At 38.3% G+C, this 9,639-nt stretch overlaps 1 protein-coding gene across 1 annotated transcript; it reads left to right on the forward strand.

The window, feature by feature from the left end:
• The first annotated feature begins 2,958 nt into the window (after nucleotides 1-2,958).
• Nucleotides 2,959-7,688, forward strand: LOC102907731 (olfactory receptor 8B8-like). The gene is made up of 2 exons (XM_076575560.1): nucleotides 2,959-3,096; nucleotides 3,470-7,688. Exons 1-2 carry the CDS (start codon nucleotides 3,087-3,089, stop codon nucleotides 4,414-4,416), a joined length of 957 nt encoding a protein of 318 aa, XP_076431675.1. The 5' UTR covers nucleotides 2,959-3,086; the 3' UTR covers nucleotides 4,417-7,688.
• Nucleotides 7,689-9,639: the final 1,951 nt, after the last annotated feature.

The following is a 9,639-nucleotide window of genomic DNA, read 5'->3' on the forward strand; positions in this document are numbered from 1 at the left end:
TCTGCCACAGGTTGTGGGCCTCCTTGAAACATTTTCCCTAAGCCTCTGCCTGGGCAGTAGCCCTGACTCTTCAGCATCTGTTGTACAGGCTGTGTAGTAAGCACTGTTCTCATACCATCTAACACATCCCTTCCCCACAAGTTCACTGGAATATCAGGTAGCACAAAGGGTTGAAAAGTTCCTGCATGACCTTCCTCATCCTTCCAATTTAAAAGTAGCCTGCTCTGCAATGGCATCTGAGCTGTGCCGATACCTTGTAGGTTAGAGGTAGAATTTTTAAGGGGCCAATTGGGATCTCAGGATTCTTGTGAAATTATAGATATATCCAGCACCAGAATCTAATAATCTTTCTATCTCAATCCCATATAATTTTATTTTTAATTTAGACTGTTTATCATTGATAACTGTTTGTCAAAACACCTCTTTTCCTGTACTTCCAAAGCCTCCAGTTCTATATATCGGCGCCATTTTGAATTTAAAATATGAAAGCAATAATAATTGAGCAATTCTATCACCAGCTTTTGTTTCCATGGTCCTTTTTACATATGCCAATTATAAAAGCATTAAATACAATCTCTATAGGATTTGAAAAGGTAAACTTTAGCTAATACTGGAGTATTTTTATAAAATCTTAAAAAGAGGATTCTTTTTTATAGATTTCAAGTAACACATTAACACAAATAGCCAATTATTAACAATGTGGACCAAACAATTTACCTGTATTTAATTTACTGGAAAAATAATTTTGTAACCATTTTATCAGTAAGAGATTATCATTTATAGGTTTATCTTACCAACATTATTTAATAAGCTGATAACCCAATTCATTTCAGTTGTTATATTTTTATAGAATTAAACCAAGAATTTCTAGAAAGCAACTTAAATTGCAGAGCCAAATTTTCAGTAATGATCAACAGACAAGAGCACACCAAATATATAGTTCAAAATTATGAATTTTGTTCCTTTAGTTTATCTACCATGAGGATCAAACATTCATCCAAACATTTATCAAGACAATCAAAAGAACAGAACATCCTTTATTCAAACAGCATTGACTTAGCATTCAATGTCCTGACTGAAACCATTTTTCACCAGAAGTTAGGCCCGGTTTAAACTTTTAGTGCTAGTCCCTTCCCGGCCTCAGCTCGCTGGCTCTGCCCAGTGCTCAGGCTCTATTGCCAGCACCTGCCTGGGCCGCACTCCATCACTGCTCTGCCTCCCACTGGCGCGTACCTGTCCACCCGCTGCTTTGGGCTATCTTGTGCACACCTTTGTCTGCCATCGCCACTGGGCACGTGCCTGCACACACAAACTCACATTTAAACTTCTTACTCCCATGAAGGGACTACCTAATAACGAGTTATTCCCACTATAAGGGAAAAACAGAAAAACATTTCCCACGAAGGGATCCTAAATATTGAATTATTCCCACTCTGAGGGAAAAATAAAAAACATTTGAACTAAAATAAGCAAACAGACAGCAAAACTTTAAGCTCTGGGCTTGCTTGCTGTTCAGCCAGCAGCAATGAGGCCTACCTGCTGATTCTTTGTAATTCAGATGCTGCGGATCTGTACTTGCAGGATGAAAAAACTCAAGAGTTTTCAACTATCCTGAAAACTCTACAACTGGAAAAAGTCTTTACATCCTCCATTACCACCGGGAAGAGGCTTCTCTCTTTCCTTCATCCTTCCTCTACAAGACCCAAATCTTTAGGCCTAGTTTCAAAATGTTTTCCCCTTTTTACTGGGAAAATTCTTTTTTCTTGATTAAAATTTTTTCTCCCTTTTCTAATGGGAAACTTCCTTTCCTTCCCTCTTCTCTATTGGGAAGATTTCCTTTTTCATTTAAAATCTTTAGCTGTCTTGCCCTTACTTAACTTTGGTGCCTTCCTGCTTCAACAGTCCAACTAACTGACTGTGAGCTAGCTGCACCCATTTCAATTCACTCTTACCTTTTTCCTTTTTTCTTTATAATGCCGGCCAGCCTTCCAAGAGTGTCCGTCAGCTCGTTCCTTCTTTCTCAGATCTCGGTGGGACCTCCATTTGTAGCGGTAATGCCCACGTTACCGATACCCGTTCACCATGTCCGAGCGAAGGACTGTGGATTAAAAATAGAGACAAGAGACAGCGAGTCATTTGCCACGACTGAATGCCGAATGCCGTTTATTGAAAGAGGGAAGAAACCTTAAATACAGGCTTACAGCACAAATGGAGGATCCCCGGAGGGCAGAAGTTCGCTACCAATGGTCTACATTCTAGACCCAATGTTCTACATTCTTGCATCTAAGTTGTTTACACCAAACACAGGATGTAGGAACAAAGAACCTCCGGTAAGCTCTCCGGTGATCCTTAGGTGAGAAGGAGACCGGCAGGGAATCTGAATAGGGAGGACATCTGGTCAAGGTCAGCAAGCAAGGTGGCAGCCACTCACAGTCGGGGGCCAGGGCCCATGGCGCCCACAAAAAAATAAGGAAAAAAAGATAAAGCTTGTGAGATTAATGGTAGGATTTTGGGGGAGGAATTTCAGAAGAAGGTTGTAGGGATGAATTTGATGAAAACACATTGTATATATGGATAAAATTTTCAAACAATAAATACAAAATGGAATTGTATACCTCCAATAAGCCAATGTCATTACTATTGAACTAGTCCCTAATTACCATGGCAATAAAATGTGATCTCTAGATGAAATTACCTGGTAAACATAAACTTTTCAACTTTTAATGAGGTTCCTAAGATTACAGTCTCATAAAATTCTCTTGAGTCTTAATCAGTTGGATGTTTAGACATCAGTAGATGGGATTTAACAACCTCTGGGATAGAGAAAACAACCCTGGAAAAGTCAGCACTGGTAATAATGATTTACAATTGTGGCTTTTCTTAATTTCCAGAAATGATGGCTCTAACTTTGCATCCACAATTAGATTCCCTCATCACCTGAAAGGCAAATGTAGTAATAACAGCAAAGAAAATATATATAAATGAAAGTGTATATACTTGGGTCTATGAACCTTTACAGGGGTCACACAGTACTTGCCCATCTGTGAGAGCAGAGAAGTGTCTGTGAGGTCACTTATGACTTCCCCATGTACAAGGGTAAGTACTGAATTGGATGAATGTTTGTTTTTCTTTCTCTAAACCTTGAGTTTTTGATGTGCCTTGTGTCTTCTCTTTTGAGATTATCATTGAACATTAAGTGGGATGTGGATTTTCAAGATAGCAGAAGAAGAAAGATGCTGAGAACCAAAAATGGTCACTGACTCCCTGAATATTTTTCTCCCAAAATGGCCTTTCATTTATTTATGTTTATTTCTGTACATGAACTTTCATAAAATGTAGAAAGTAAAGTCACAGAGAAGTGTGGGCTTCACTTTATCATTTAATTTTGGTTCTTAGTCCCATTTTAGTGGGGTAGTTTGAATAGGACTGGGATTTCATTATAATGTTATGATTTTTACTGTTCTTGCAGATATGACCCAGAGAAGAATGGCCTTAGGCAATGACTCTTCAGTGAAGGAGTTCATCTTGCTGGGCTTGACACAGCAGCCAGAGCTCCAGCTGCCTCTCTTCTTCCTCTTTTTGGGAATCTATGTGGTCTCCACACTGGGGAACCTGGGCTTGATGGTTCTGATTGTTTTGAACCCTCACCTGCATACCCCCATGTACTACTTTCTCTTCAACCTTTCCTTCATTGATTCCTGCTCCTCTTCTCTCATAACCCCTCAAATCATGGTGAGTTTTGTGAAGCAGAACATCATCTCCCATGCTGAGTGCATGACTCAGCTCTTTTTCTTTGCCTTCTTTATTATTGATGAATGCTACATTTTGACAGCCATGGCCTATGACAGATATGCTGCCATCTGTAAACCCTTGCTTTACCAGGTGACCATGTCCCATCAGGCCTGCCATTTGATGCTTGTGGGTGTGTATGTGATCGGGTTTGTGGGAGCCATGATCCATACTGGTAGCGTATTAAGTCTGACCTTCTGTGATGGCAACATCATCAATCACTATGTGTGTGATGTAGTTCCTCTCCGGAAGCTCTCTTGCACAAATACTGCCACCAATGAGCTGGTGGTTTTCATTGTTGTTAGTATCAATGTAATAGTGCCCACCCTGGCCATATTTATTTCTTACACCTTGATACTCTTCAATATCCTTGGCATCCATTCTGCAGAGGGTAGGTCAAAAGCCTTCAGTACCTGTGGCTCCCATGTAATAGCAGTTTCTCTTTTCTTTGGAGCCTCATCATTCATGTATCTTAAGCCCACTAGTTCATCTGTGGATGATGATAAAGTAGCTACCATTTTTTATACCATTATGGGCTCAATGCTGAATCCTCTCATCTACAGTTTAAGGAATAAGGATGTCCACATTGCACTGAGAAAAACTTTGAAAAACAGGATTTTTACCTAAGTAGAATCTCTATTTGTTCTGTAAGTAAATCTTAGGACATGTGAAGCATAGGACTGGAAGAGTTGCTAATTTGTAGAGCATATGTTTATTTGTGTGCAGGCCTGGATTTGATCCACTGTTTTCAAAATCTTCAATGAAAACAACAACTAAAATAACATCAAAATCCTAACCAGTGGTGAGAATAGTGTGGAATTAAAACTATTTAACATTATACAAAATTAATTTGATTATCAAAAAATTCAGAAGTCAAGACAGTGAAGGGTATAGAGCATAGTTTATTTCATAATTTTCCCAAATCACATGTATCTTTTTTTCAATTTTGAAAACTGAACAACACATTTGTGCAGCAATCTCCCAGTATGTTACACTCCAAGCTTAGATATCACCAGAATTTAAGTATACAAAGCAATGGATGATATTATACTCAGAAATCATAAGATCATGTGTAGCTGGAAGGCTTCTCCCCAGGTTCCCCAAGCCCCGCAGTCCCACAATCCACATATAAAATAATCACTCAGACGCTTATATCACTTATAAACTGTATGGCCGTGGCAGGCTTCTTGTTAACTGTTCTTTTATCTTAAATTAACCCATTTTTATAAATCTATACCTTGCCACGTGGCTGGTGGCTTCCCAGCGTCTTCACATGTTGCTTGTCCTGGCGGTGGCTGCAGTGTCTCTCCCTCAGCCTTCCGCTTCCCAGAATTCTCCTCTCTCCTTGTCCCACCTACTTCTTGCCTCGTCACTGGCCACCAGTGTTTTATTTATATAGAACAATATCCACAGCAATCATGTGATCTTTTAAATGTACATTTTTTTCATGTGTTTGTAGGTGGTGTGTTTGGGGAATCATATTCATGCTCTCTTGCATGGTAGGCAAATGCTCTTCCATTTATCCACCTTAAGCACAACTGTGAGATCGTTGACTAGGGTACACCTAGAAGTTATGTCACTGTGCTACTGACATACTGATTTTAGTAGTCTTAGAGACACTGTCTCATTCATTCAGTTAATAACCCTCTGGGGATATTTGTCGATTTCTTTTTGGATGGCTCTTTTTAGTCTCCAAAGGTTCAAATATGGAGGGGAAAAGCCTTTTTCACTCTTGTCTTTTCTCTTTAGCCTCTTTGGTAAGGAGGAATTGATGAGTCTATTGTGATTCTAGTGCTTGCAGACTGAAAATGAAACAGAAACTGTGGTCATTTAGGATAAATGGACCTGAGGGCAAGAATGTGCATATAAAGACAAGCTATGTCTTCATTGGGAAGGATTTGACTAAGCCATTTTACTTCTCATTGCTAAAGGAATTTTGTCTTGTCCTCAAATTAATTATATAACCCAAATTTATTAGTAGTAATCTCTTTCCCTTTAATAATTTTACTTTTGTAATATATAGTGGTTAATTGTATTGAAGAGCAAGTATAAATTGAGTATCTATACAATTTTAGACATCAAGATATCTAGGATTATGTCAAAATTACAAATGTAGCTCTGAAAAATGCTCAAGACGCCTATGATCTCAGAAGGCTACAGACTAGTAAGGTGGTGATAAAATTAAATTTTGTATTTGTGAATATATAATGGAAAAATAATACACAAAATCTTGTAAGAATGTAATTTTCTGAGAATAACTGTCTAATGTCTTGGGTAGGCTGGTCGCAGAACTCTTTATAGGAGGTGGCAGGTGACTTGACTATAGGCATAGTTGTCCACAGAACAGCTAAGGAAAGGGAGGAGCTGAGCAGAGTTTTAGAGGCAGCAACTACCTTGATGATGAGGAGGCATGGTTTTGGGAAGCAGTTGAATGCTATGGCAGAAGGCTAAGCAGAAGAATGTGCATACAAGTGTGAGGAATAATTAACATGAGGTTGAATTGGGGATTTGTAAGGGAAAAGAATGGATGTAAACAATCACAATAAAAGTCTGAGTGATATCAGTCCAACATCTGACAACGTTTTTCATCCTTCTCCTGTATTCTGAAGTGTGGTCAATGTTCATCTATACTTAATGCAGCTTCAGGAAAAATTGGTACTGAAATTCATGAAAGAATAAATTTAAACAATAAAAATTTGCATGCCCTGCAGGTGAGGTGATGATTCTTTGCTTATTGTACACACCTGAAAAATGAGTCAAGGTTGCTAGATGTCAGCTGAAACAGCAGTAAGTGTTTGGTTTGAAGCCCCTTGATCCTATGTCTGCATGAGTTTAGTAAGCTGTGTCAAATGGAAGGACCAAGAGAAATGACTTGATTTTCAGTCTGAGTTCTCCAAGTGTTGAGTCTGAGTCTTCTGTGTCTTTGATTCTGCACATCTAATATTAAAACTTCTGTGGACGTTACCCATAAAATAAATGACAAATAATTATATACAATTAAAAATATTGTAATACTTTATTTTAAATACCATATCCCAGAAACATAAACATGTATTTTTTTCACTTAACTTCCTTGAGGTAAGTATGTACCTGATTCTCAATAGCTTCTCACTGCTTATTTTTGTTCTTTTGCCTTGAGACAGGATTGTGTGGTTCATCTCAATATAGTCTTGAATTTATCATCCTCTTCTCTTTGTTTCTTGAGGACTGAGATAACAGGCGTGTGCCACTACTCTTGGTCTAACAAGGTGTAGGCCCTGATGGTGTCCCACTGGCAGTTCCAGCATATCTGCCATTGCTATTAACAGTGTAACGACCTGATGATGACAGATATCGGTATCACTGTCACTGCAGTTGAGTTGGGGGAGAATTTGTGTTAATACATAGTTGGTGTTAATTTGGGGTTATTTAAGATTCATATACATCTATGAAAATGTATTTATTATTATATTTGTAAGATTAATTCAAGCTGTAATATTAAAGCAACTATAATTTGTCACATATAATACATATGAATCATCATATGGAGAAAAGAACCAAGAGCATACTGAAACATAGTTAAGGAAACATTGTTGTTTTGTACTACCAGGAATGGATGTAGTATCTTCCCATGCCAATAGCTATGAGTACACAGCCAGTTCTAAGGGATTTTATTTGAGAAATAGTATCATTTTATATACTTACTTTTTGTTCATTTAATACAAAGCAATAATACCTAAGAAATCAAGATAACCACAAGTCATAAAAGCTAGGTCATTTTATGTGAGACTCATTCACAAAATGTGGTATATATTAAATGCCTTAATTCTGAAGTCAGGATAAATTGTTGAGTCATCTGTAAATAGCAGTGTATGTATATACATATCATAATCCTTTTAATAAAAAAAATTTGAAATTCCAAGCAGTATGTGGTTGCATGCCTGTGTGGGTTGACTGCCTCCTTTTCTCCCCTTAGTGATATGAATCACAACATCAGGTCTTACTAATTTGATAATGCTGTCTCTGTGCAATCCCATATTGTCTTTACTTTCCTGGTAGAATAGTGGTCATTAAATAGGTTTGTTCCTGCATGAACTTTTGTTGGTGTCCCATTCCCCAGAACAGTGGATTTTAACAGTACTAGGGTCTTCATGGTGTGATCAGTTTAAAACTCATTTAAGTTACTTTGCAACAATGTTAAGGTTGGTCCCAAACCAATCTGACTAGTGTCCTTAGGAGAAAAAAAAACATCAAGAATGGATGTACACATAGGAAGAACCTGGTGACAGCACAGCGAAAGCATGGTCATCTGTCAACCAAACAGAGAAGCCTCAGAAAAAAACATAACCCACACTTGATGAAGGACTTTCAGCCCCCAGAGCTGCAAGACAATGATCTCCTCTTGTTCAGCCATTCTGTCTGTTGCACATTCCTGAATTTTTTTTCACACACTTAAGCAACTGACACAGTGGTAAAAATACAATTTTAAACTTTGTGTGCCAGGTATTAAACACACACACATGGAAGTGCTTTATCATAGTGCTATAAATATCCATTCCTCTTTTTACTTTTGAATTTGGAACAAGGTCTCACTAGGTTACTCTTCATGAACATGAGCCCTTCCTGGAGTCCAGACATGTCTTGAACTCAGCATCCAGAGTTGTTAGGATTATAGGTATGTATCACCAGGCCCAGCTACTTTATAGTCTTAGGAGCCTATAGTGAGGTAAACAGAGCATTGGAACAAACAAACAAACAACTCTGCTAGTTGTGGTGCACATACTTTATTAGTTACTGTGATTCCACACAGAGGAGTCTGAAGCAGAAAGCTGAACAGTTCAAGGCTTTTCTAAACCACAGAGTTCCAAGTCAGCATGGGTTTTATAAGTAGACTGTGTCTTTCAAATCAAACCAACCAACCAACCGACCAAAAAACCAAACAACCAAACAACCTATAAACTGAACAACCAATAAACCAAGCAACTAAATGAAACAACAACAACAACAACAACAACAAAAGCCACTAAAAAAGAGTAAACATGAAATACAAGTCTTTAAACTTTGGAAAGATGGTATTTTATGTAAAGAAATAGAGTTTTAAGTTGATGAATAACAATTGCACATATTTGAGTGGCAATGTCTTCTAAAGTGAATTGTATTGAGGGATTGTGACTGTGAGAACAAGGAAGATAGTAATTGGAATGAGAACACAAATCTAAGCTCCCAGAGAAAGAAAAGACTGTTTCCAAAATGGCATCTCAACACTGAGTTCTTATAGATGAAGAAGAAAATAAGAAGGAGGAAGAGGATGAGGATGAGGAAGAGGATGAGGAAGAGGATGAGGAGGAAGGAGAAGAAGAAAGAAAAGGAGAAGAGGATGAGTAGGAGTAGGAGTAAGAGGAGGAGGAGGACAAAAAGGAGGAGGAGGAGGGAGGAGGAGGAGGAGGAGGAGGAGGAGGAGGAGGAAGAAGAAGAAGAAGAAGAAGAAGAAGAAGAAGAAGAAGAAGAAGAAGAAGAAGAAGAAGAAGAAGAAGAAGAAGAAGAGCAGCAGAAGCAGTAGCAGCAGCAGAAGCAGCAAGCTTATGGCAAGCACAGTGTTCATTACCACTGAGCTGGTACCTACAAACAGCACTGGCTGCTGAACTACCATTGGTCATTTGTGTCCTCTACTCCAGGTAAGAAATGTAATGAGCAAGAGAAGGCCACAATGACCTTGGTGACTGAAATCATGCCTCATGCTTCCCTGAGAAAAGTTTTGGGATCATGTTCTTGTGACATTCTAAGTTCTTTTTCCTCAATATATTTAGCTTACTGATCAAATCTAAGTATTTAGTATTTTTTATCCTTGCTTATCTATAATTTTTGGGGTAA

Source organism: Peromyscus maniculatus, chromosome 7 (assembly GCF_049852395.1).
Source record: "Peromyscus maniculatus bairdii isolate BWxNUB_F1_BW_parent chromosome 7, HU_Pman_BW_mat_3.1, whole genome shotgun sequence".
NCBI classification, from domain to species: Eukaryota; Metazoa; Chordata; class Mammalia; order Rodentia; family Cricetidae; genus Peromyscus; species Peromyscus maniculatus.